At 38.1% G+C, this 26,521-nt stretch overlaps 7 protein-coding genes across 10 annotated transcripts; 4 read left to right on the top strand and 3 right to left on the bottom strand.

The window, feature by feature from the left end:
• Nucleotides 1-552: 552 nt before the first annotated feature.
• On the top strand, nucleotides 553-1,896 carry LOC111808838 (expansin-A8). The gene is made up of 3 exons (XM_023695038.2): nucleotides 553-746; nucleotides 823-1,135; nucleotides 1,296-1,896. Exons 1-3 carry the CDS (start codon nucleotides 614-616, stop codon nucleotides 1,597-1,599), a joined length of 750 nt encoding a protein of 249 aa, XP_023550806.2. The 5' UTR covers nucleotides 553-613; the 3' UTR covers nucleotides 1,600-1,896.
• Nucleotides 1,897-2,661: 765 nt separating this feature from the next.
• Nucleotides 2,662-4,962, bottom strand: LOC111808149 (reticulon-like protein B16). The gene is made up of 5 exons (XM_023693965.2): nucleotides 4,634-4,962; nucleotides 4,025-4,205; nucleotides 3,748-3,889; nucleotides 3,407-3,476; nucleotides 2,662-3,110 (listed from the first exon to the last, which is right to left on the bottom strand). The coding sequence occupies exons 1-5, from the start codon at nucleotides 4,743-4,745 to the stop codon at nucleotides 2,944-2,946; spliced, it is 672 nt and encodes a 223-aa protein (XP_023549733.2). The 5' UTR covers nucleotides 4,746-4,962; the 3' UTR covers nucleotides 2,662-2,943.
• A 955-nt stretch (nucleotides 4,963-5,917) lies between these two features.
• On the top strand, nucleotides 5,918-7,729 carry LOC111808080 (small ribosomal subunit protein eS26x-like). The gene is made up of 5 exons (XM_023693875.2): nucleotides 5,918-6,072; nucleotides 6,153-6,245; nucleotides 6,588-6,672; nucleotides 6,756-6,889; nucleotides 7,451-7,729. The coding sequence occupies exons 1-5, from the start codon at nucleotides 6,070-6,072 to the stop codon at nucleotides 7,526-7,528; spliced, it is 393 nt and encodes a 130-aa protein (XP_023549643.1). The 5' UTR covers nucleotides 5,918-6,069; the 3' UTR covers nucleotides 7,529-7,729.
• A 2,418-nt stretch (nucleotides 7,730-10,147) lies between these two features.
• On the top strand, nucleotides 10,148-15,105 carry LOC111809405 (mini-chromosome maintenance complex-binding protein). Of its 3 annotated transcripts, none has more exons than XM_087117025.1 (15): nucleotides 10,148-10,393; nucleotides 10,680-10,793; nucleotides 10,882-10,989; nucleotides 11,118-11,249; nucleotides 11,713-11,757; nucleotides 11,902-12,012; nucleotides 12,119-12,277; nucleotides 12,543-12,617; nucleotides 12,748-12,861; nucleotides 13,015-13,217; nucleotides 13,342-13,477; nucleotides 13,573-13,800; nucleotides 13,905-13,972; nucleotides 14,060-14,175; nucleotides 14,835-15,105. In XM_087117025.1, exons 1-14 carry the CDS (start codon nucleotides 10,175-10,177, stop codon nucleotides 14,172-14,174), a joined length of 1,827 nt encoding a protein of 608 aa, XP_086973151.1. In that variant the 5' UTR covers nucleotides 10,148-10,174; the 3' UTR covers nucleotide 14,175; nucleotides 14,835-15,105. The 3 variants fall into 3 exon arrangements, with proteins under 3 accessions (XP_086973151.1, XP_086973152.1, XP_023551624.2); XM_087117026.1 differs by having other exon boundaries at nucleotides 14,840-15,104; XM_023695856.2 differs by lacking the exon at nucleotides 14,835-15,105 and adding an exon at nucleotides 14,265-14,651.
• Nucleotides 15,106-15,338: 233 nt separating this feature from the next.
• Nucleotides 15,339-17,385, bottom strand: LOC111808216 (adenine/guanine permease AZG1). The gene has a single exon (XM_023694062.2). The coding sequence runs from the start codon at nucleotides 17,260-17,262 to the stop codon at nucleotides 15,535-15,537; it is 1,728 nt and encodes a 575-aa protein (XP_023549830.1). The 5' UTR covers nucleotides 17,263-17,385; the 3' UTR covers nucleotides 15,339-15,534.
• Nucleotides 17,386-18,468: 1,083 nt separating this feature from the next.
• On the bottom strand, nucleotides 18,469-20,801 carry LOC111809436 (WEB family protein (DUF827)). Of its 2 annotated transcripts, none has more exons than XM_023695899.2 (2): nucleotides 20,337-20,801; nucleotides 18,469-20,048 (listed from the first exon to the last, which is right to left on the bottom strand). In XM_023695899.2, exons 1-2 carry the CDS (start codon nucleotides 20,568-20,570, stop codon nucleotides 18,669-18,671), a joined length of 1,614 nt encoding a protein of 537 aa, XP_023551667.2. In that variant the 5' UTR covers nucleotides 20,571-20,801; the 3' UTR covers nucleotides 18,469-18,668. The 2 variants fall into 2 exon arrangements, with proteins under 2 accessions (XP_023551667.2, XP_023551666.2); XM_023695898.2 differs by having other exon boundaries at nucleotides 18,469-20,051; nucleotides 20,337-20,799.
• A 2,815-nt stretch (nucleotides 20,802-23,616) lies between these two features.
• On the top strand, nucleotides 23,617-24,577 carry LOC111809043 (uncharacterized). Its single transcript, XM_023695367.2, has one exon. It carries the CDS (start codon nucleotides 23,764-23,766, stop codon nucleotides 24,370-24,372), a length of 609 nt encoding a protein of 202 aa, XP_023551135.2. The 5' UTR covers nucleotides 23,617-23,763; the 3' UTR covers nucleotides 24,373-24,577.
• Nucleotides 24,578-26,521: the final 1,944 nt, after the last annotated feature.

Raw genomic sequence — 26,521 nt, forward strand, 5'->3', positions numbered from 1 at the left:
TAATTGAATTAAAGAATTAAATAATATTCGTAATTAATTAAAATGAGATAATGGAAAAAAGTATAGGGGACCTAAATCAAGGGGCTTTTGTTGTATAATTCTAATAAATAATAAATAATAATAATAATAATAAGCGCAATTTTAGGTATCCTAACGGCACAGATTCCAAACTGCCATTTCCCAACGAACAAATATGAGCCACGTGGAAATTACGTATTCCCCATCCAAGAAAAACAAAAAGCATGTGCATGTGGGCCCCACCTGTTTAAAGAGTTGGTACTCCATTTCAGACACCTCCCATGTGCCTTTCTTTCTTCCTCCTTCCCTACTCTTTTAATTATATTAAATTATCTTTATTATTATTCCTAAATTATAAGATTTTGTGTTTAATTTAAAAAATTATAATTAATTAACGTTGTGGTTTTACGATTATACCCCTCATTTTAATTTCTTTATTTTTTTCGATTTTGTCCCAATCTCCACCACAATTATAGCCAACTTGTAATTTTCTCCAACTGCAAACCTTTTTCCCTCTATTTAAATAAACCCTTCGTCTATTTCCCACTCCACACTACAAGTTCATACAAACCTCATTCCTTTTCCCTCTCCTCCAATGGCTTCCTCACCAATCTCTGCCTTTTCTGTTCTTTTCCTACTTTTTATTCCTGCAATCTCCGCCGATTACGGCGGAGTGCAGTCCGGCCATGCTACCTTCTATGGCGGTGGAGACGCTTCCGGCACAATGGGTAAATAACTAATAATCGAGCATCTTCATTTTTTGTGTTTTGTGGTAATCGGGAAATGGGTATTTGTTTTTGTCAGGTGGGGCTTGTGGGTATGGGAATTTGTACAGTCAAGGATATGGGACGAACACGGCGGCGCTGAGTACGGCTCTGTTTAACAATGGGCTGAGCTGTGGGTCTTGCTATGAAATCACTTGCAGTAGTGATCCCAAATGGTGTCTTCCTGGAAAAATCATTGTCACTGCCACTAATTTCTGTCCCCCAAACTTGGCTCTCTCCAACAACAATGGCGGCTGGTGTAACCCTCCTCTGCAACACTTCGACTTGGCAGAGCCTGCTTTTCTCCAAATCGCTCAGTACCATGCCGGGATTGTCCCTGTCTCCTTCCGAAGGTCTTACACCATTCTAACTAAAAACCAAATGATTCCATAAATAAAACATGCTCTGTTTTTTTTTTCTTCTGATGCTCTGTTTTTTTTTTTTTTTTTTTTTTCTGATGCTCTGTTTTTTTCTTTAAAGTCAGATTTTAATGAGTGGTTTGATGAATTACAGAGTACCATGCGTGAAGAAGGGAGGGATAAGGTTGACGATAAACGGCCATTCATACTTCAACTTGGTGCTGATCACCAACGTGGGCGGCGCCGGCGACGTCCACTCGGTGTCAATCAAAGGGTCCAAAACTGGATGGCAGGCCATGTCCAGAAATTGGGGACAGAACTGGCAGAGCAACAATTACTTGAACGGACAGAGTCTCTCTTTCCAAATCACCACCAGCGACGGCCGCACCGTCACCAGCTACAACGCCGTTCCGGCCAACTGGCAGTTCGGCCAGACATTCGAGGCGGGCCAGTTCTGAAATAAACTTCACCTATAAATTGTGCTCGAGAGAGGGTAAGACAGGGTAGAGTAGGAAGATCTCCGGCACCGTCGCGACGGTGGCCGGCTATTGCAGTGGTGGTTGACTCGCACCCGCTAGCTCTTTGGGATATCAAAATACATATATAAATATATATAGAAAAATACTGTGTGTAGTAAGAAAAAAATAGTTAAGCAGTAAGTAGAAACGTGGCATATTCCCATTGGCTATTTTTAGCAGTGAATTGTTGACTTAGTCCTCCCAATTTATTAATATGAGGATATTGCATTACTGTTCTTTTTCCCCCTTGGGAATCATGTTTAAATTCAAAACTTCTTTTACTTTTCCTATCATTAAAGATAATTAATGAAAGTTTAACGTAATAAATGAGGTATAATCCATCTATTAAGCAAGCTTAAGGACATAGTTACAACTTTTCATAAATATTTTAAAATTAACGACTAATTAAGGTATGTATGTTATTGATTGCACTTTAAAGTCTAGTTTTAATTCTCTTTCTACTTTTTATAAGTTGAATTAATGTCGATGCTCATAGTTGCATGTTACGTACATCGTGGACCTTATTTACTGTGCCCAAAGTAACGATAATAAAGGCAAATTTGGGGAGATAGATGAACCGAAATGAAAGCAAGGAATACTAAGTTATGATTTGAAATAAAAAGAGGAAAATGAGTAAAGTTGGAAAGTTTGGTAGTTTGCATTTGGAAGTAGAAGTTGGGATGCAAAGAATAGACGATGAAAGAGTAAAAAGAAAGGTCGATATGAACACGACACTTAATGGACGAGACATAGATTATCATTTTATCTACTTAATGATTTGATTCTTAGTCCTGTTAAATCAGTAAAAGAAAAATAGAGATATTCACGTGGAGTGCAGGGACGGGAAAATTTCACCATCTCCATTCTCGAGGAATGAAATTTAGAAAGTCTCTCCCCACTTCTTTCCTCCTTCTTCGTTTAAATGGGAAATCCCGACCCCATTTAGGGCCGACCGAGAAAAAAAAAAAAAAAAGAGAGAGAGAGAGAAATGGAGAACAAATATGAACTAAATGATTTGGGGTTGAGTATTCAACAATGGGCCCTTTTGTGGGTTGGTCCATATTGGACCAAAAGGAATTCAACATCAGGATTAGACCCAGACCAACCAGATTCAAAAGCTTGCCCCATTTACAAGTATTCATAAATATACAGAAATAAACAACATGTTCATAGGTATCCAATAACCTTCAAGAATCCAGTTAACCAGGCATTCATTTGTGATGAAACAGTAATACAATTATCCCGTGGTTTAGTACAACTGCAGAAAACTATAGGTAGCATTATTCATTGATGTTTATCCTTCGACAAACTACCAGGGAGTCTGCTGAAAACACTCTCATCCATCACTCTATAATGCTTTCTAAATTGTTGGCGGATCATTCCGCAGCATCTGTCAACGTGTTTATCGTATTTGCTGTACAAGGCGGGGACGGTTATCGAGATGATTGTTCCTGTCATCGAGTTAAATGAACAAAAATCAATATCACAGGTTGGGGGAGGGGAGTATAATTACATTTGCTAGATCAGTAAACTGAGTAAAAAGCATGAAAATGAAGGTCGTGCCAATGAGAGAGCATTAAAGAACATGGTGAATGGACCAGAAACAAACCAAATTCTTGAACGTTTACTCATTGACAAGGATCAAAAGTAAACTACAGGTGGAATGATTGCCATAATTTACCCACAAATGAAACTTATATGAACTAAAAATATGTCATACTAAGCGTTTTAGGATGTTCGTACGTACCGATATATGCAAAGGTGAAGAAAGAAAGGTAGCTACCAAGGACGGATAAAAGCCACAAACAGATCACCATCTGCAAAGGTGTTTGCAAGGTTAGCCAAAAACGAAGAACAGAAAAGCAACATTATCAGGTTGAAGTGAAGATCGAGTTTATGTATTCTTTAAACTGTCCTGTAAGCATTCGCTGCCTCAGGCTTGAGCAACACTTGGTTGCCAATCCAAATGGCATCGATCGATGGGTGTATATCGATATCGATCTATTCTTTTCAGATGAAAAGTACTTAAAGCCAATGAATAATTTTCAGTTTTGCCCATATGATTCAAGTATCCAATAAACTACTAACCCTGAAAAAGAGTTTGAAATCATTGCCAAGTGTGATATCATGAGCTACAAGTAATGCATTATTGATTTTCGCCCGAAATGATGCAGCGACATTATCGACGAATTCCTCGGACAAGACCAGCTGTGGTAATGTTTGAAGCTGCCTGCACAGAAGGAAAATGAAGAAGATCCAACAGGAAAAACACATTATCTGCTGGAAAGAAGAAAAAGGTATTCTGTAAGAGATCGTAAGCAAGAACTTGAAAGTGAATCAGAACATAAGTCAGCGAAAGCCATACTTCTTTCGAAACGCAGCAAAGTTGGCACGAAGAAACAATAGGACGACCAAAACCAGCAAGACATCCGAACATGTTGTCAACAATGGCAATCCAGAGTGCTCAATTAGAAGCCAAAATACTGTAGCAACAACAACAATGCCGAAAGAAACATGCCGCTGTTTCCATAGTAGAATATCAGCCGCTAAGCAAAAGAAGGAAAGAGTTAAATTCTTGATTATCCAAACAGAAAGGGAATGTCGTAATTTTTTGTTCCTTCTAAGACACAAAGAAAGAATCTGAAAAACTAGAAAATAGCTAATGTAGAATCTGATTCCCAAAGCAAGAGGTAACAAAAACTCCAAGTTTCAATCGGTCGAAGTCTTAATTCAAATGCAAAAAGGGAAACAGATAAATGAATAGAACATGGACGAATCTGGCAAACCATTTCAGAACATACTCGAAATCAAGCTTCATATTATCCTATGTTTCGTAAACAATCAAAACCCTCAAGCATCACCGATTGCAACAAACAGATTCAACACCGATTCTCGGAAGGGAAGCGAAGGAATCTAATTCAGAAATGCGAAATTGATCGAGAAACAGAAATTTAGCGGACGGAGAATTAAATACCTTTGCCGCCACCCATGGACTGGTGGAGTGAAGCTGGGCGGTCACATGAGGTGCAGGCTATGTCTTTTCCGTCGGCGTCTACGTTGCCGGCGCTGTCGCAATTATCGACCATTGCACTTCCGAATTGTCCGGTCAGAAGATTCAGAGTCAAAATTGAAGGTTGAAAAGTTGTGAAGGTTTCGGTATGATCGAGAATTCCCAAGGCAAGGCTCGAAATGGAATTCACGCAACTCAAGAATTTTTAATTTCCATGTTCAAAGCCTTCCCTCTTTCTTCTGCCCTCCGACGCTGAAGATGAAAAAGTCGCTTTTTTTTTTTTTTTTTTTTTTTTTTTTTTTTTTTTTTTTTTTTGTTCTTCTTCTTCCTTTTGGTAGAGGGGGTTTGGGTCTTCTTCTATTATTTTAATGCAAACCTTACAGCTGTTTTATGCTTATTTTATTTTATTCTTATTATTATTTTCAATATATATATATATATATATATATATATATATATATATATATGGAAATGTAACATAATTTTAAAAAAATTTGAGGGACGACTATTTCTTATAGTTGGTGTGCATCTTTAAGAGAGGAGTCGTGTACATAGACGAGGCGGTCTCGGTAATAGAAGGATGAGCTTCCCCATTCGAATGGTATCTGCTTGAGGAGCCTATCCATGCCTGCTTATCCAAACCAAACAGTAACCTTTGGTCCTTCGACCTGAGGGTCAAGGTGTAAGTCAAGAGTATGGATTCAAGCTGCTCTACTTATTGGGAATGGGATGTGGCACACGACAAATGAGACTCTACCAATGGCATTAACCTCGACTTGTTCTAAAAAAATCGAGGCATTGGGCAATAGTCAGCCCCCATACGTGATCTTACGACTTTGCGGAAACTTGTATTTTTTGGTAAACAGTCGCTCGAGCTTAGTCACTACGACCCCTATGTGAGGATGCTAGCTATATGCTTGCTAGCGCAAATGTATTAATATTAAATAATAGACTATTTTATAAAAAGATGGATGAAAATATCCGAAAAAGTTTGTATAAATATTTTAGGAAAATTACAATTATAAAAAAGTTCATAAAAACGTCTAAAATAACTTTTATTAAATAAGTTAAATTTATTATTAATTTTTTCATTTTTAATTTTTTACAGCCCATTGGCCCATTCTCATGAGATGTATTTTTTAGGAATGGGCCAATGGGCTGTAAAAAAAGAAAAGGCAATGGGCCAAAGTGATGAACCCATGTTTCGGGGAAAAGAATGAAAAACAGAAGAACATTGGGGGTTATTTGCAAATATAAGAAATTAGGGATTTCATTTGCTAGGTCACCTTCTGCGTCCTCTTCATATAAAAGGATCACTACCACCAATCCATAAACCCTATTTCAGCCGACGAGCTCTCTGATTCTCTCTGGTTCGCTCGGTCATCTGAGACACTAGAGCTATGGTAACCTGATCTCTCACCACTCTGCTTCGATCCTTCGTTTTCGGTTAATAATTTTCTTGACAATCTCTCTTTTGGTTCAGACTTTCAAGCGTAGGAATGGTGGACGCAACAAGCACGGACGCGGACACGTGAAATTTATCCGCTGCTCCAACTGCGGAAAATGCTGCCCCAAGGTACCTAGGGTTTTCTTTTCCCTCTTTCGATGTTCAATCTATTCGTATATGTTTGGCGTCGACGTTGCTCTCTTTTCTATGTATATCTGTTAAACAATATATAGCCATCTGAAATTCTTTGGCGACGCATTTACAATTTAGTAGCTACTGATTTCGTCACATCATTGAACTAAAACTTGAGCATCACCGCCGGTTTTTTACTTTTCCTGTTTCGTTGTTGATATTCTTGGTCTATTTTGTGTTCTAAAGGTTGAGACTCATCAAATGCAATTATCTGTGGGATTTTTCTTCACTGTTTGGTACAGAATATCTAATTATGTTAACTCTTATTGGCTTGAATAGGACAAGGCCATCAAGAGGTTCCTTGTTAGGAACATCGTGGAGCAGGCAGCTGTTAGAGATGTTCAGGAAGCCTGTGTCTATGATCGTATGAGCCTTTTTCTTGATCGCATTCTTTCTTTGCCTTCCATTTTAACAATTCGTGTAATTTCGATATTTGTTTTGGTACAGAGTACACTCTTCCTAAGCTATATGCCAAGATGCAGTACTGTGTTTCTTGTGCTATCCACTCTCACGTTGTGAGGGTTCGATCACGCACTGACAGGAGGAAGCGTGATCCTCCACAGCGCTTCATTAGACGCAGGGTATATCTTCCTATCCACTCTCATTTTGCTAATGATTAATTATGCAAGTCCATATGGGATATTTTGATTTTTTTCTCTTCTATTATATTCATCGTTTCTAGCTTTTGCAGATGCATGATTAGCGTATCAACATTAATTTTTTGCAATATGAATGATAAGAATTGACTCTTGAGTTATGTAATAACTGTCCTTACCCAGAGTTATAGGTCGATTCATGAGCCTGCTGTTTATCATTGTGGTTATTGATAACCACGATTAAGTAGCCTTGAATATTCATGGGTAACGATTTGTTATCTTGGTGTTTCAATAGTCTTGTCGGACACATGGCCCTTTTAAAAAAAAAAATCTCACACTTCAAAAATTTGAAGATTGCTATTTTGTTTACATGGTAGTTATTAGTATTTGAGATGATAAGTTTGCTGTTTTTTTAGTTTGATATATGGATTATTTATGGTTGTGCGTAGCTGCTCACTATTTATGAATCCGTTTCTCTTGCTTCCCACGAGTACAAATCCATATTGTCTGTTCTTATTTGGTTGAATTCTGTCCATGTTTTCTCAGGAAGATGCACCAAAGCCTGGACAGCCAGGACAGGCTCCTCGCGTTGGAGCTGGCCCTGGAGCTCCACCCCGTGCTTGAAAGAACGTCTTACTTGCTATTTAATTTTGTCATGGTTTCCCAAATTTCGCGGACTTCAATTTTATTAGGTTTTTCAAAATAGTTTGAGGCTTTGTTATGAGTATCAAATTATGTTCTACTGTTGAATTCTGATTAATTTTTGGTTGAACGGGGTCTATTTGAACATTTTCAATGTTTTTGTCATGGCTCAATTATCTATCATTCCTGTCTCGCATCTCTTTTTTACTTCTAACTCACAATTCTGAAGTTCATTCAGGGTTTGAGAAAAAAAAAAAAAGAAAGTTCCAACGTGTATGTCGTAGCAATATCCAATGTTCAGATGGGTTCTTTGTGAGAGCTTCTCCCTTCGCATGATTTAAAGCTATCACTGAATCGTATGTTCAAATTTAAGTTCAAATAGTTCCGTCCATTAGGAATCTCGTGAAGGTTATTTTGATTTTATTTGAAGTTGTCTAGGAGGCTTTAAAGATTTGTACAATGCCTATCGTCGGATGAAGCTATCACAAATCTATGGTGGGTTGTTCCTTTCACAACACAAATTAACCAATTTTTATAGACCCATTTGTTGGAATCATATAAAACTATTTTCATACCTTAGAGACTAAGCATATCAAAATAACTAATAGTGAACCACATGACCCAACTAGAAACTTACCCTATATACTTCAGGGAACATGGTTTATTGCTTGTTATTTAATTTTTTTTTTCCCAAAATTGACCATTGAGTTGCGAAATACAAAATTATGACTATATTTTGCAAAATTATAACATTTTAAAGAAAATAAAATGTTAAATGAACAATCAAAACAGTTATTTATAATATATATGAACTAAAATATATTACTTATTCTTTTTGTAGTGAAAACAGACATTGATTAGCTAAGCGTTTGACATTTGTTGGCAAAAGCATCACATTTTTGGTCATTAGAATTTGCATAAAGCAATGCGTTGAATTTGTATGTCGAACTTAAATGGGGTTGTCGTGGATCCAACGATTGAAAATGTTGTTGCTTAAATACTATATTTTATAAACATTTATACTGCTATTTTAATTTTATCAATGAAATACCTTAATCAATCAGTTATATTCAAATTAATTCTCAAATTCCGTGACAATTTTTTTCTTTCCAGGGATCCAGAGCGGTGTATAGAACAACAAACACAGTAACTAACAGAAAACATAATAATCGAATGATTTAAGTTAATGAGTAAACGTTAATTAATAGTACAAATGATTTCATGATAATGAAATAATGAATGAAATATCAGACCTCTCCTTCTCTCGATCCACATCGCTTTTAAACGAGTATTTACATTTTACGTAAAAAAACCAACACAGATATCGAAAAAAATCCAACAAAAATTCTAAGTGTTGAAGTCGTTGGTCCCTTTGCTCGGTCCCGACGGCGGAATTCTCCCCTTCGGCAGAAACCCAAGAAGCAGAGACCCATACTCCCTCGAAAGAGCCGCCGGGATATCAAGTTTCAACTCCGGCACGGCGGCGGAAAGAGATTGATCGCGCAACAATCTGGCTGAAGAAGAAGAAGCAGAGATGAAAAGAATCAGAGCAAAAAGAAAGAACAATTTTGGGACTTTGAAGAGCTTCGCCATTGATGGATGAAGAGAGAAAAAATAAAAATTAAAATTGGAAAATTGGAAAATGTGAAGTGAATGTGGAGTTGGTTTGATTTATGAAGCGTAATGAAACAAAAAGGAGGCTATTTTTGTTGAAAAGGTCAAATGTTTGATTTTTATTAGTTTATTTATTTAATATTGTACCACACTCCCAAAACACGCGCCATTTTCCACGCTCCTGTGTTGGGGGGTTGAGGACACGTGTCAGACGGAGATTGGTGGGGGTTTGATTTATAATGTATTACCATTATATTTGGTACAAAAAGTCACCAATATTTATTTATTTATTTTCCAAAAGTCTTCTCTTTTTAACTTTTTTTTCCTCATTTTCCTGTGACTAAAATTTTATTTGGAGGGTGAGGATTTAAAAGTGAATTTTAAGTGCTTAATCAACCGTTAAAATTATTATAAAAAATGAATGATAATATTAAAATTTTTTTTATTAAAGGATGATATTTGAGAAAAAATGGTTAATATTTTTTTTTCATAAATTTAGCTAAGAATTTAAAATAGAGTGAGGAAAAGAAAATAAGTTGGTTGAGGTGGGATGTGAGAGAGACGCGCGAGAGCGTGAAAATTAGAGAGAGTGGAGAAGTTGGTTTGGTTTTGGCATAACAGCACACGTCATGTTGACTGGACAAATAGATGGGCCACAATTTGACCATTTCAGTCCACATGGGATTTTTAGTGCTGCGCTGTGACGGTGCTACGCGTTTTGAGCGTTGTGTAAGGCTTTGGCAGCAAGTTAAAAAGGTATATTGCCGAGTCTAAGCCAAGTGGCAGCCACTAATCTGAATTAGCTTTGGGCTGAAAGTTGGGAGCCGGTGGCCCAATATCTGTTAAGGTAAGGCCCAATAAGAACACTAGGCCCAGGTAAGGCCCAATAAGAACACCAGGCCCAAATTTCAGTTACAGAGACGAGAAAAATGGCGGGAACTAAGAAGCGTAGCCTGTGCGATATGGCGGGAAATCTCTCTACCTGCTTCATTCTATTTAGGGCGCTAAGTTAAGATGGTGGACAGGAGAGAGATAGGGATAGAGAGACAGAGAGAGAACGCGGCCATGGTTGGACTACCGTACGATTTCCTTGTTAATCCACTTGGCGCTGTGAGATCCACCTTCGAGAAGGCGATAACATCGGGTTCTAATCCTGCGTCTTTTGATGGCAAGGACTGGGGCGCGCTCGAACCATTTCGCCACTTCCTTTTCGACCAAAATGGTCTATCTAAGGTTCAATTACTCCCAAATTGACTTATATCTGTTCTATGTAAGGAAATTTCTTTAGTTCTTGAGGCGATCGAGTTCTTCTCCGCTGTGTATTTGATGACTAGTTGATTTGCTTTCTTTAATTACACTGATGCTCTTGTTGTGTGGATGTATTTCAATTATCGCTTTTTTTGGTCTTCTGGAATAAATGTTATCGGAGAAATTTAGGTTTTATTTGGCATTGAGTAAGAATTAAGGGTTTAGTTTTATTAGTTTTTGGAATCAGTCGTTTGATGATAGCGTTCTGTAGGTTCCAATTCTTAACGCTTCTAGCGTTAGATGTGTTCAGACCAACACTCTTGTTCGGTTCCGGGGAATGATACAAGATATGCTGGGAAATGAGTTCTATGTTGGCGCTTACAAGGTTATTTTATTTATATTCTACTCACCAATTATTTGTTAAAGATGTTGCTGTTTTCATGTGTGTTAAGACTTTCTCTGGTATTGTAAAGGATGGCACCACTTGGAAAACCACCAAGTATACGGATTCGTTTCAATGTCCAACTGGAGTTTCACCAGATATGCGTATCTGGGAACGCCGTTTGCTATACTGTGTGCCTGTGAGTTCTCAATAGAAATCCGGTTTATAAGCTGTTATTGCAAAGTTTTCTACCTTTAAATTTGAGCATAAGCAAATCAAAATGCTTGATGACTTATTCTTTAGTTCTTTCTGTATCATTTTGTTCAGGTTCCAGGTCAAAATTCTTGGACGGAATCATCAAGTTTAGGAGAGATCAATCACAGTGCTGAGGGGACATCCGAAACCAGACAAAAGCGTTGCAGATTGGATGAAAATGCCGTTGATCATATGGACTTACATGTACTTTTTCCTCTATGACTTGCTCTTGTTTTATTTTAAACCTTAGGCTGTTCATTTCATCCTTACTGCATTTATTAGATTTATTCATGTGCCAGGGATGGGGCTGCATAAAAGTTCTGCCCCTCCCGCCCTAAATTTAATTCTTGGCATTGTCCCTGCTTGGAGCTATATGGAGTTATCGTTCTGATAGATTTCTGACATTTGGCCGGAAAGCTTGAATAGTTATAGGTACTTGGCTCTAAATGGAAAGGTCTCTAGTTGGAGTTTCCATCCTAGTCATTTAGCCTTTGAGAAAGTCTGCATGGTTCCAAACAAGACGAAAACAGAGTTATTGCTTGGAATTTTGATTTCATAGAGAATTTTTCATGGATTTTTGGTATTTAGTAGACTTTAATTCTGTCTCTAACTACAATTTAATGTGTGGATCAGTTACTTTACTTCTGACATTCCATTTAAATCACAGGCTCCAAGTGATGAGCTTCAAAATTCTTCCAGTACAAAAAAGCTGGTGAGCATTTTTTTTTTCTAATACTAGTTAATTTTCTATTGCATGGGTGCAATCATGTATATTGGTTCACCTTATGCAGTTGTACCTGTCTCGGTTCATTCTAATTTGACTATTTATTCTGTTTTCGTCTCTTTCTTTTCATAGAAAGACGAGCAACTTTCTCTGGGCTTACAGTCCCAGAATATTTCAACTGCGGCTACTTCTAGTCTAAGCACTCTTTGTGCTGAAAGGGATTTTCTTCCTTGTCTAGTTAAGGTAAGTACCCAACCTATCCCGTGTCAGGTTTTCATATAATTATTATCAATTGTGTAGTGGGGTTGGAAGTGTTTCTTAATTTTCAGAATATCTATTTATATTGCAGGTATATGATACAGTGGAGTCTGAGTTGAAGTTGAATGACGTTTTTGAGTTTATTGGAGTTATTACCCTGGGCACAGAGCAAAAAGCTGAAAAGGATGATCATGATGAGTTCTCAGATGGTTTAAGTGAGGACTTATCAGTTCAATTTCCTCCGGACATGGTATTGATGCATTTTGAACGTTTGCCATTTTCTTTTATCTAGTTGACTACCATTGGAAGTGACTGTTAACTAATTCTCATATACGAATTAAAGAGGTATAACACATAATGTTTACTCCTAATAATATAAGGTTCATTAGCGGTTTACTACTAAAATTCACAGCATGTTTTCCAGAATTATATAATGTCGAGTAAGCGGTAGTTAAAACAACTTTTAAGCTATTCTAGATTAATTGATATAGCATCAATTTCCTATTGTGGTGTAGGTACCACGTCTTCATTGTGTTATTCACAGGAAACTTGCTGTTCATGACTTTCTCCGCACTAGCCATGTGTTAGAGGTACTCTATAACTACAAGTGATGTTTGATTTTATCCTCTTGATTTCTTTTATGCTGTCACCAGCGTTGTTTTTCTCTGCTTTTTCATTGTGTACTGCTTATGTATACAATCTTATATTCTTATCTAACAGCCCACAACCCATCGAATTAAAGAGATACGTGCAACTCTTCTGAATCACCTGACCGTTACTCTTGGCAATGATGGACTTGCAGCCCATTTTTTGTTGTTGCATCTTCTGTCCAAGGTTAGGGTTAATTCCATGGCGATAGTTTTTGGCGTTCTCTTAGCCTTCATAACCGTCATCTAATTCTATCATATATTAGTCGCGGTGCTAATTATTTTATCACCCTGTTTGCATGTGTGGCTTTAAATTTTGATGGACAAATTTCTTGAATAGGTACATGCCAGGGTGGATTCCATGGCAGTGGGCAAACTTTCACTAAACCTCACAGGTTTTAACAGAGAAAGTATGTCCATTTTTGGCAATCAACTCAGGCTTACCGTGAAGAGCCTTCTTCCATTCACGGAATATATAACTCTCACAGTGGAATATCTAAATACTGCCTCACTGGCACCGAAGAAGGATTATGAGATAAACAGGTAACTTAATGGTCAATGACTTTTTCTCTATCACATAAACAATGCTGAGAGTTGTTGGTTAATGCATGCTTCTCTGATTTCATTCAAATTGAAATAATTGGTGTGATATGTTGTCAAATTACAGACTGGTTCCTGGCGTACTTCAACTGGCAGAAGGCACACATTTGATGATTGATGAAACTCAATTAGAAGTAGGTACACTGAGTTCTCTTGGAGTTGAAAATGCAAGGTTACTGAAAAATCTAATGGAGTTGCAAAAGGTATTGTGTTAATGCAACTATTTGTACATACACGTTGATGAAATATTACCGGCTCCTCATCCTTGTATTGATTAAATAAGCCTTTTCTCCTCCAGGTCGAATATGATTTCAAATACTACAAAATGGATATGGCAACCGATGTCCAATTGCTAATTTTGTCCGAGGGCAAATCAAACATTTTGCCAGCTGATTTGGTTGTGCCTTTCCAACCTTCATCAGTAGGTTCATCCGCAATTACTGACATAGATGCTTTAGAAGCATGGGGGTGGTACTTATCTAATGTAAGGTCATTGCCACATTCCATTGGGTCAGAAATGCAGCAGGTACGTATTAGGTTAACTCGAATCTTGAAAGCGAGCTATGTCAAATTGCCAATTGTCCTCTTGCGCTTGAAAGTAATGTAATGTTGGGATCTACAACGTGACAGGTTGTAGAAAATGACTTGGTGGCAGTAAAGCAGGCAGATAGGAGCTTAGGCAGCCAAGACTTAAGCAGGCAAGCAGTACATGATTACTTGCTAGGTGTTCATTTCTGATTTTGTCATTTCCTCGTATTATTCTTAACCTCTGTAATTTTTGTCAGGTTGCTAACGATAGGACGCCTGGTATCTGCGAGTTATGGAGAAACCTCCTTGTCATTGGAACATTGGCAGATGGTGAAGGAACTAGAAAGGCTGAGAAGGGAGAGGCTCACATGAGGTAATCTTTACAACCCACTTGGCGCTTCATTGTATCCATTCCAGCCGATGGGAGGTTTTGACTTGTTTTATCGTAAATCATATGGTTAGCAATACACCAAACCACATGAAACAATTAGACAGCGTCTAATACTTTGCCAACAAGAGGAGTTAAGCGAATTTGCAACTTCCAAGTAGGAGAAATCCAATTCCCACATCTGTTCAGGATTTGACCTTTTGTCACCAGTAGTAGCCTCGGACACTTGTGTTGGAACTTACCGCACCAAATTCAACAACGGAAAATCCTGCCACTGTCATACTTTAGCGTGTGCTGCCCTAAAACACTTGTAATTGATATTTTTCTTTTTGGGGATTTTATTTATATGACTGACTTTTACCCCTTGCGGTAAATTTAATTGTTAAAACTAATGTAGAAATTTGGGATATTAAAGTAATCTATTTTGTTAACATAGATATGAGAACACAGATATTTGATCAGTGTAGGTGCGAGATTGTACAGAATTGTCCAAAAATATCTTTTAACTTGTGGCATAGTTTGGATTAAATTTCTGTCGCGTGAGATTGATTTGAAAAGACATCTGGCTGAGGGATGAGGCTGTATAGTTAACCCATTGGCTAAGTTGGTTGAGATTTTTATAAATGTAAGGGTGTCTGTGGCAGAGTAGGTAGCTTCGTGGTTACTTCCCTGTGGATTGTGGTGACAATATGCGACGCTTTCAAAAGTCCTTTGACTCGTGTTGTGGACCATGTCTTGTCTTGTCTTGTCTTATCCCCAATTGCCTCAAAAGCCATGTCGGTGTGGGTTCGGTTGGCCTTCGGGCACACATGAAAGTGAAGCGAAGAGGCATCACCCCATGCTTTTGGTGGCAATGCCTCATCTTGTTCCTTCCAATCCCCAAAGCCACCACACATTTATCATCTTATTCTTCATTTCCCGTATCATCTTTTTTTTACGATTTAAATACTACTTCGAGCTCTTGTTCATCTTCGTTCATGTACTTTTTGAACTTTCAAATGATATAGAAATGATGATACAATAACTAAATATTTCTAAAAGTACACGGCTCAAAATTGAATGTTAGAAATGCAGGTGTATCCCATAATATGTTTTCTTGAAATTTTATTAACATACGCTCTTGTTCATCTAAGGTCAAAACTGAAGAATGAGGCAACGAGCTGGCATTTTGATTTATTATCAATAAAAGTCAAAACCTTTTGACTGCAATATGTTGGCGCTGTGCCCGTGCCCTCTCATGTAGCTAAGCTATGCTAGCAATATCAATATGTAAAGTTCAATTAAAGTTAAATGATTTTAATTAAAAAAGTTATTACAACCATGGAATAATACTATATACTAATACTATACTTCGGGGTGTACGGTTTTCCGAAAAGGACCTTCTTCAGCCAGGAGCTGCCCGTTATACCCGCTGACCTCACTCCTGGATTTCAAAAGTCCACATTTTTTCAAACCAGCTGAAGCCCAATCCCATACATGCAGCACCATGTAAGTACCAATTCCACCAATCAAACCATACGCTATGGAATAAGTCAACGGCATCAAAAGCAACGTCATGAAGGCTGGAATTGCCTGCCGCATATCATCCCATTCAATATCTACAACCGCTTTCATCATCAAAACCCCCACCAGTATCAACGGCGGCCCAACCGCCCACGCCGGAATCGAGGCCAACAACGGCGTAAAGAAAAACGCCAGAAAGAAATAAACCGCCACTGTCAAAGCTGTCAGCCCCGTCCTGCCGCCCTCCCTTATCCCCGTCGACGACTCACAGAACACCGTCACCGGCGAAGTTCCCAACAAGGAGCCGACGACAATGGCCGTAGCATCAGACATAAAGGCATAATACTGACCCTCAAAATCTCCATTTTGATCAATAAATCCGGCAAATCGGGCCATTGAATAAAGGGTTCCAGTGGTATCTAAAATATCTACATATAAGAAAGTGACAATGGCCTCCCAAAGGTAAGGCTTCCCCAAATCCTTAAAGCTAAGTGCTCCAGCTGTGCTCTTAACTGTGTGTATGTCCACAACTTTCTTAAAGTAGTTGTACGCCGCCTCCCCTGACGGCGTTTCTGGAAACGCCGTCACACTCGTTTTCCGAATCCACGAAACCGCCGTCACGAATATGATCCCGTAAATCATAGCCCCTTTCACGTTTTTCACCAAGCAATACGCGATTATTACGAATCCCACTATTCCCAGCCACATCGTTGGGCTTTCCATTCGCCCGTTCAAACAGAGGAATTTGTCCGATGCCTTTCCTCCGGCCATTAGACCCACCGTTCCGTTCAGGTAAGTCACCAACGGCGCCACCGACACCCGGGAAGATTCCGGGCAGCCTCCGATTGTCAGTAACGTCGACGGGCTGAAGCCAATTAGACCAATTCCTTGGCTGCCCTGCAATCCGATGAAGGCTAAAAATAGCCCAATTCCGGCAGAGGAACTGATTCGGACCGGCTTTGGGATTAATTTGGCTAATCTTGCACGAAACCCAATTGCGGAAATTAGTAAAAAAATTAGCCCTTCCATTAGAACGGCGGCTAAGGCGCTCCGGTAGGATATATTACCGGAGCCATGAAATCCGACGACGGTGTAAGCGAAATAAGCATTAGTCCCCATTCCTGGCGCTAAAGCGAGAGGAAGGTTCGCAAAAACGCCCATTATAACAGAACCAATGAGCGACGAAACAATCGTCGCTACAATCAAGTCTCTACGGACCCGATCGAGGCAACCGGCGTAGCCGGGATTGACAGGGTCGAACTTGCAGGACTCGTCGGGTTGTATAACCCGGAGATCCAACCCAGTACAGTTAGAGATTGAAATTGAAGGGTCGGAACAGAGAGGGACACAGTCAGATTGGGAACACGTGGCGCCGGAGTCAGCAAGGATAGAGGCGTTGACAGCTAAGATATAGGCCATGGTTAAGAAGGTGGCAGTGCCAGCTCGGAGCTCGGTGGTGAAGTTGGAGTTCCTTTCGGTTAATTTGAACCGCTTTCCGATCCAGGTTTCGGCCACGGCGGAGTTCAGCCGGTTCAGACGTCCGGGTTGCGGCGTCGGTTCGACTTCCATGAATAAGGGAAATTTAGAGATGGGGAAGCTGTATGTACCTACGAACACATAATTGGTTCAGATATAAATAAATTTGAAAAAAGAAGAAGAAGAATAAGGAGACGCAGAGGAACATTAAATTAAAATATATATATATATTTAAAAAAGAAAAATAATACGGAAAGTGGTTGAGTGAAGAAACAAATCACCAGTTTTATTATTATTATTTATTTGTTAAAGAAAAACATTTTTAAAACATTTTAAATTTCGCCTGTGTTGACTTAAATTCAAAACTTCCACTTATTTTATTCTTATTGAGAATATTATAACTTTTAATTGAGGGTAAGAATTTGATTTATTCTCTTTTGAATTCTATATTTACTTTCATCCCAACTACCGTCAGCGACCACCACCCGCCACCATCAGCCGCCAATACCCAATGGTCACCACCATTTGACTGTCAGTGCCCATCGGTGCTACCGCTGACCACCACCACCTTCATTAGCAATCGATCTCTAATTCTAATTGCTAGTTTATTAACCTTTGTTCCTTGTCATAAAGGATGGAGATCAACCACCACTGAGCCATAGAACTAACTCTACCAACCACTCTCATTCGAAATCCTCTCCTTTGATTCAATGTTCTTTGCAAAACCAGCTGCTGGCAGCTTCTTCCAAGAGCCCGTTTCAATGCTTGAACAAGATGACTGTGAGATCTCATATCGGTTGAGAAGGAAAATTAAACATTTCTTATATAGGTGTAGACGTATTTTAAAAATCTTGAGGGAAAGCCGAAAGAAGATAATATGTGCTAGTGGTGGGTTTGGGAGGTTACAAATGATATTAGAGCCAGATAACGGGAGATTTGCAGCGATGAGGCGGAGCTCCAAAGGGGTGGACACAAGGAAGTGTGCTTAAGCACACTGGGCCCCAAAGAGAGTGGATTGAGGGGTCCCACATTGATTGGAGAAGGGAACGAGTATGAACAAGAACGTAGGACTCTAAAGGGGGTGGATTGTAAGATCCCACATCTGTTAGGTAGGAGAACGAAACATTCTTTATAAGTGTGTGGAAATCTCTCCCTAGTAGATACGTTTTAAAAACCTTGAGGAGAAGTCCGAAACAAGGACAATATCTAGTAGTGGGCTTGGACTTGGATTATGAGTATTAACAGAGCATATGGCATACAAAAAGGCTAAATTTTAGGGGGGGAAACACAATTCCAACATAGATCACCTATCACGCATTATACTCATGGACCAGGAAATTTAAGCATCAACCAATCACTCTACAAAGCCTCAAACCTAAACATTAAACAACCAGTGATGAAGATCGCTGGAACTTATTGAATATCACAAATGTGTTATTACAACAACACATCACTCAGAACCGATACCCACTAATGAATGAATAAATATGTTAGATTGTTCATGATTGTGCCTTTTTCTTGCTCTGTTTCTTCATGGGGAGAGCTATGTGGATGAACCCAAACCTCTTTCTTTCCGTTGGCACATTCTTTGGCTCATCTCTTTCATTCTCTGTTCTTGAACCAAATCTTAGATCCTCTCTTAATGCATGCAGATGGAGCATTTGACTCAACCCAACCTTCTGCTTCTCAGACTGCCTATCCCTTTTGTCTCCAGATAAACCTTGCTTCCTGCTTAGCACATCTCGCATGGAAATGGTCGATCTTAGAACAGGTTTTGAGTCCTTATTTACTACACCATCTGCCCTACTCATGCTGTGCAGTGGAGAGCCTTGAGGGTGGAAATTGTTGAGGCCACTCGGGTAGTAAATGGCAGGCCCCTTATGATGTTCTGGTACCCATCTTCTAAGGCTCTCTTCAGCTACTAATTGCTTGCTATTTGCAAGTTCAACTCTGTTTAGAGCCTCCTCTAAGGCTTTCTTACCAAGATTAAGCTCTTCTTTTGCTTCCTTCAACTTCTTTTCGATGGTTGATTTCGAAGAATTCGCCTCGTCGAATCGATACTCTCCCGGTTTCAAGAAAGATTGCTGTTTGAAGTTAAATGCCACTGTCTCTGGGTCTTGCAAGGAAAACCCAGCTGAACTATCGATGCTACTTAGAGCTTCAACTTCAGCTAGAGCCACTGCCTCTGCTGCTCTTGCAGCTTCCTCCATCTTCCTGGCTGCAACCAACCTCAACTCTGCAGCCCTCAAACTAGCCCTTTTGTGCTCATTTGTGTTCTTGAGTTCTCCACCCTTTGGACTCAACTCAGGAGGTTCCCTCAATGAATTCTCAGACACATCTTTAAATTCAACATCGTTAGTCACTTGGGACTTGACTTGAGTTGGGTTGAGCTCCTCCTCGTCCAATGTCGATCGACCCGAAAACTTCGGCTTTAGCCCGACGTCATCTCGTCTCTTAGCCAGCAAGCTCTTCTCCCTTTTCATTTTCCTATTAAGAGATTCAACAGAAGTTTGAATGACACCCAGATCATTTATAGTCTTCCCAAGGTTCATTTTTGCTTGTTTCAACTCCATTAAGATGATATCAGGTGAAGGGCATGAATCTCCTAACACATGCTCGTGATTGTTAATGAGATCACCAAAACTTTCCTCAATTTCTTTGACATTAGGACTTGAAATCTGTTCCCCTGAATGGAAATTTGGAGCTGGAAAGCATTTCAATGCTTCGGTTCGAAGCTGCCTTTTTAAATCCTCCACCATTCTCTTTGTTGCACCAAGTTCTTCCAATACATCAAGTGTTTCTAATTCTTTAACTATCAGATCCTTCTCCAACTCAGCTGTCTGTTCTTCCATTCTCTTAATATCAAACTCCTCAATCCCCTGCTGCTTTGTTATGATAGTTCATACTGAATTAGAACTCATCATAGAAATAAACATGAACAAGCCATAACACAAGTAGGAAATGCAGCCTGGTAAACTGATTCTTGTAGTTATGTTCAAAAAATGAGACAAAACCAGGAATGGGACATAAGCCCATGTTTCCTCGACAGGTAAACGACAAGAAATCCAGAACGAAAAACGAAAACAGCATTATAAAAACTGTTCTAGAGCTGAAGCTCCAACCCAGAAAGAAAAAAAGACAAAAATGTAGAAAAATACATCAGTTACCTTGCAAAAGGGTATCCATGGACCGCTTCCACCGAACCGGGTCACGGCCTCTTTGACTGACCCGAATGGCGGATTAGTGTCAATTACAGCCCTGAAATTCACCCGCCGAATCCCAGGCGCTGGAGTCGAAGCGCCACTTCCGGTGGGTCCGAGCCCAAATGGGTCAGAATCGGAGCCCATTTGGGGTCTGGTTTCAGCTAGTGCCTCGGAAGCCGGGTCCGGTGGTTCCGCCATTGAAGAAGAATGGGTTCTGGTTCAGGTTTCGATTGTGATTCGGGTTATGGGGATTTAAAGAGAATGTTGGGTTGGACTTTTTGGGGACGAGTCCATTGATGTGAAAGCGATCCTCGAAACTATAATGCTTCGTGGAGGATTAATGGAGGCAGAGATGATGATGATGATGATGTTTTGAGGAGACCGATTCCGCAACTCGTTCCGAAAAAGGCTTCACTGAGTTTCAATCCCGAGTTCGCTCAATCGGGTCCACAATAATTCCCCTCTTGAACACTCCGGCTTTTCCTCTCCTTTAGGGAAGTTCCTCTGCTTCTAAATCCACTGATAAAACCAACGTGGGCAATTTTGATTGGGTAAAGGAATCATAGTCAAAGTATTTGGTGTTTTGACCGTTGAAATTTGGACTTGAACGAATTCTGATTGGTGCGTTTAGAAGTGGATTAGAGTTGACCGATATTTTGATTCCGAGCGTGGATTGCGGTTAAAAGTGCTAATCAGTGGTTGGCGGTTACAATGGCCCATCGTCTTCAGATTGAATCCCGCCGACATGTCGTCCATAATTATTAATATTACATATTGTTCTTTATTTTTTAAATGCCAATTTGTCAATTATTATCAATTAAAATTAACTGTGATTTTTAATTTGAATATATTTTGAAATGGAAGAAGAATAATTAATATGAAAGTTTCTTTATTAAGCATATATTTTTTCAATTTTAAACAAAAATAATGCAATTTCTTTTCACTTTATTATTTATTATTTATTGAATTTATATTTTTTTCCCTCTCAATTAGTGCTTTGGTTCTTTTCTTTTCTTCTTTTTGATACTTTTGTATTTTTCAAATAAAAAAAGCATAAAGTAAAAGATTTCTTCCAACAAAGAAGTTTCGAGGAGTGTGACAGTCTCTCCTACGTACACAACTTTATAGCCCGCTTAATAATTGGTTCATTTCGCCATATTTAGCTATACATCATAGTTTAAACAATAAGTAATAATTATTTTTATAAAACTTATATGTATTTAATTTTTAAAAAATGTGGCATGTGACATATTTGCTTTTGTAAATTAATTAATTAATTGATTATTCAACATCCATATAAAAATATTTTTAAATTAGACTATATATAAATACAGATTATATGATTATTTGGAAGAAAAGAAAAATAAAGGAAAGAAAAAGGCAATAGGAGAATGATTGCGGACAGTGCACCCCTTTTCCTTTTCCACAACCAACCAATTTCCTTTTTCTTACGACGTCGTATTCATCAACCATGTTTTTGTTGCAACAATTTTAATCCTCAAATCAAAGCTTGATTTTGTGAATATGATTTGTCCTAATCTTCTATTGTTTTCTTTATTATTAGTATAGTTTAATTAAACTATTTAAAAATAAAATTAATTAATAACAGCTATTTGGGCCGACATTTTACGAGCCCAATTCGTCTTAACATTTTCATTTAGCCCATCATGTTTATAGCCCAGTAGTCATTGGTACAACCAAATGTTTTTTTTTTAATAATTAAAAAATAAATGTGACAGGCTATATTAAAAAATAAATTACTCTCTAAAAATAAATGCCCTTTGATATAAAAAATCAAGATAGTCAACGATCGTCTTCAATTCAATCTCACGAGTCGACATAGAGGCTCTTGTTTGTTTAAACATGTGGGTTTGAAGAGCGTTTCCGACCTCTACAAAAAAAAAAAAAAAAAAAAAAAATCATTCGTAAATGGAGGCTAGTTATTAAGAATGCTTTTCGAACTATTTTTAATATGATGAAATTATTTTTGTCGTTCCAAAAGCATATGACCTTAAATTGTACTGAACATTCATTCACCAACCTTATATGATGTTGTTCAGTTTTTTCGTAAAACTCCGTAAAATTTAATAGTATGTATCACACGAGATTTTAATTGGAGCATTTCTATCTACACGAATGTTTCTATCTACCTATGGACCCACCAATAGTCTATCTCCCTCCCTCCTTTTTAAGCCCTATCCCTCTTTCATCCCTATTAATGTTTACCTTATTTTTACATTTTGAGCCAACATATCAATTTTTAACTTAATATATATAACTTTAAAATAATTTTTTGACACATTTATATAAACTAAGATCTATAGATTATGAACAATATGTGAACTCAAATCATGTGATATTAAAACTTGTTCTCTTGTCATTTTCAACCGAAACAATCATCTATAGTGACATGTCATTAACAAGGAAGGACACGTCTCATCCTTCATGCCCCTTGTTTTTTTCTAAGATATTTACGTCTCATCTATTTTTTAAAATTAATTTTTTTTGGGCTAAATTAATAAAAATTTAAAACTTTCACATTATCTAAAAGAATCATATAATAAAAGAAATATTTTATTTTATTTTCTTCACTTATATCGAATCAAACTATATAAAATATATTAAATCCATAAACACATCTAGCAAATTAACAATCGCCACACAGACATGATATTTTGAGGGTTTTAATGATCTCTCAATGTCTCTCCAACCATCTTTCTTGTTTAAAAAAAAAAAAAATCACATTAAAGTAGCAAGCTTTCTGGCACGAATCATATGGACCACGACCATCTCTCATTTATTACACCATCTTCATCTTCACCCTCCTAAACCCATCTTTTCGGTTAAATTACAAGTTTAGTATCTAAAACTTTTACGTTAATTTCTATTTAATCTCTAAATTAATATTTTTAAAAATTTTAAATTATTAATTTTATATTTAATAAAAGCTTGATGAAATAATAATATTTTCCCTCTTCCTCTCAACTGTCTTTTTCCATCATGCCCTCATTAATTTGTTGATTTGCAAAAGGGCCCATCTTCTCTCCCCATATTAAATTGGTACCCACGTATTGAACCAATAAACTCTAACTAATTATGACCCTTTTAATTAATTTACAACCAAATCACTAAATGGGGTTTGGTTAATTCTAATTATTTAATGATTACCATGTTAATTGCATTGATTCAAGCAATAAAGACAAATTCCTGATATCAATATTAATGTCTGTCAACTTCAATTTATTGCACCTTGTTGAGCTACACACAGCCTTAGCATTTAGACCCAAAAATAAAATGGCTTTCCCTTCGTATATATCAATCCAATTCAGCTGCTTTGGATCTTGGAATTCACCTCTCAGATCTGTTCAAACAAACCCTCAGAGATCTCGACATGGAAGCTGGAAACTACCACCAAATCTCTCTCAAGGAGGCTAACTCCGCCGCCAACTCCTCTTTTAGAGTCTATTACGGCGGCGCCACCGGTGCCATTCCGTTCAGATGGGAGTCACGCCCAGGCACTCCTAAGCATACTTATTCAGACACCTCTATCCCTCCTCTTACTCCTCCACCTTCTTACTATTCCTCTTCGCATTCTACTTCTAAAGCCTCTCCCAAGCCGACACGTTTCACTTCAATTTTTAGGAAATCTCGAACCGCCTCGTCTTTCTCCTTCTCTTCGTCCTCCTCTTCCTCGTCCTCCTCCTTCGCATCATGGTCTTCCTCTCGCTCGTCGCCCTCCGCTTTCGTTAGACCTAAATTCTTCAAACATCGTCGTTGCTTCTCGAATTCTCCAAGCTTGCCATTTGAGTGTAGCTTCGACAACAACGAGGGCGACGAGGCGGTGGGGAGCCCCGATTCTCCTACGTCGACTTTGTGCTTTGGTGGTGGCTCTTCTTCACGTAGAGCTTCATTATTCCGAGGTTGTTACCAGTTAGTGAGTGTGAAGAAGGCCTTGTTGTCCATTGTCGGACATGGATCTGCAAGCCGAGGTACTCATTAATAATTTGTTGAAATGTGCATGAAAATCAGTGAATTCCCATAAGCCGTTTGTTCTGTTTTGTCACTTTGTTGAGTATTTTGTGAGTGTATGTGTGTGTTTGGAGTGAAAAATGTTGTAATTTTATGGAACATATGGAACACAAATGTTGTTGAATTGGCATAGCTCATGTCAAGCTTCAACAAGATCAAATCTTTTTTAGCTCTCATGGTTACTTCTTCCATTAATATTCATTTATTTTGGTGTACTCTTTCAATCTTTCACCAAGCCATTTAATGACTGAAATACAATTCTTTTAAAAACCCTAAACCCTAAAAAAAATTTAATTTTTTTATATTCAAAATCATTTCGTAACATGTTTTTAACGAAACCCTTTTGATCTCAAACTTGTCGAGATGAAGTTGAATCTATAAATGAGAATATGAACCAAAAGGACAAGGAAGCTGCCGTGTGGTTGGAGGAAGCTGGGAAATTAATGTTACAACATTACTGATTGTCTAAAGAGGGTAGTGTCCAAAATACATCCTTTTTCACACGTTAAAACCAGTCTACTTTGAAATAACTGCCCATTTAAGTTATTTTTGGTTGCCCTTCATTGGAGAGAGATTTGTTCTCCTTCCCAACCAACGTGGGATATCACAGGTAAAGTGTTAAAAGTCTCTGTTGAGTAGATGTGTTTTAAAACCATGAGATTGATAGTAATATGTAATGGGTAAAAATGAATAATATCTACCCGCAGTGAGCTTGAGCTGTTATATATGATATCAAAGCTAAACATCAAGCGGTGTACCAGCGAAGACATTGGACCTAAGGGGATGAATCGTGAGATCCTACTATTAGAAAGGAAAACGAAATCTTCCTTATCAGTGAGGACGCTAGCTCTAAGGGAGATGGATTGTTGTAGAGGAGAACGAAAGATTCATTATATAGGTGTGGAAACCTCTGTGTAAAGCTAACGACGATGCATAACGGCCTAAAGCAGACGATAGATGTTATTTATTATTACAATAAATAACTCAGCTTTCTTTATGCATTAATGGGAGACGGGAAGTGATGAGTACACAGTAGAAAGTTAAGAGTGTTTGAACTGTCCAATCCAAAGTCATCTAATGACATTTTCCCAGAACTTGCGCCAACTCAAACCATCAAATTATGGAAAAAAAAAAAAAAAAAAAAAGCTTTGAATCAATGAAACAAATTAAAAAATAAATAAATAAAAAGTTGCCAAAAAGCTCTGCCAATTAATAACTATGTCTTCCACGTGGATATCAAACTGCTCTGGATTCTGTTTTCCAACACAAAATTCAACATAAATATTTAAGATTTGACCAAAAATTAAAAAGTTTATACAAAGACCTTGGAGTCCAAATGACGGTGCCTCATTTCTTAATTAATTATATTATCTTCATTCAAATATTCCTATTTCTATTCTTAAAAATATTTAAAATAAGTCTAATTCACAATAATAGTATTCTTTCGAGCGAGACATTAATTTAGTGACACGTAATCAAAATAAGGAACTTTAGAATATGGCCCAAAAGTAGTCTCTCAGAGTAGTTAAAGGCCCAAAATTCATATGGCCCAAAAGGCCCAAAAGGTGGGCTTGACTACTTGGGCTAACATCATTAGGCCGAGGCCCATCTGCCAGTTTGCACTTATATGCACTAAACCGGCCTTAACGAGCTGACCCCTTTGGGTCGAGCCGGGCGGTTCGGTTCAAGGGCAGGTCAACCCTCGAAGAACACCAAACCGGCCTTAGGGTTTTCATATGGAGTTCCAAGGATTTTGTTAGAAACCTAGATGAACACAACCTTCTAGGGTTAAGTCAAAAGTGTATTAATTTCATCGATTTTAGACGGTTTTTGTGTCACCATTATTACAACTCAAGCTCGCTCTAAATTGACTTGACGTGACACAAACTCAACCACTAACTAATGGGTACATAACAGATCTCGATGTCCTATCAATATATGTAAACGACAATAGAACGTGTAAATAAAAGTTTATGGACGGGTAGGTGTTCAGAATGCACATGATTGGAATTTATAATTAAAACCCAACAAAATTGAGAAGGAAAGAGTGTATTTATGGAAGCATCTAGGGTTTGGTATGAGGAGAGAGAAAGTTAGGTTTGGGGAATGAGGAGAGAGAA

This window comes from Cucurbita pepo, chromosome 13, assembly GCF_057944985.1.
Source record: "Cucurbita pepo subsp. pepo isolate OVF chromosome 13, ASM5794498v1, whole genome shotgun sequence".
Taxonomy (NCBI): domain Eukaryota; kingdom Viridiplantae; phylum Streptophyta; class Magnoliopsida; order Cucurbitales; family Cucurbitaceae; genus Cucurbita; species Cucurbita pepo.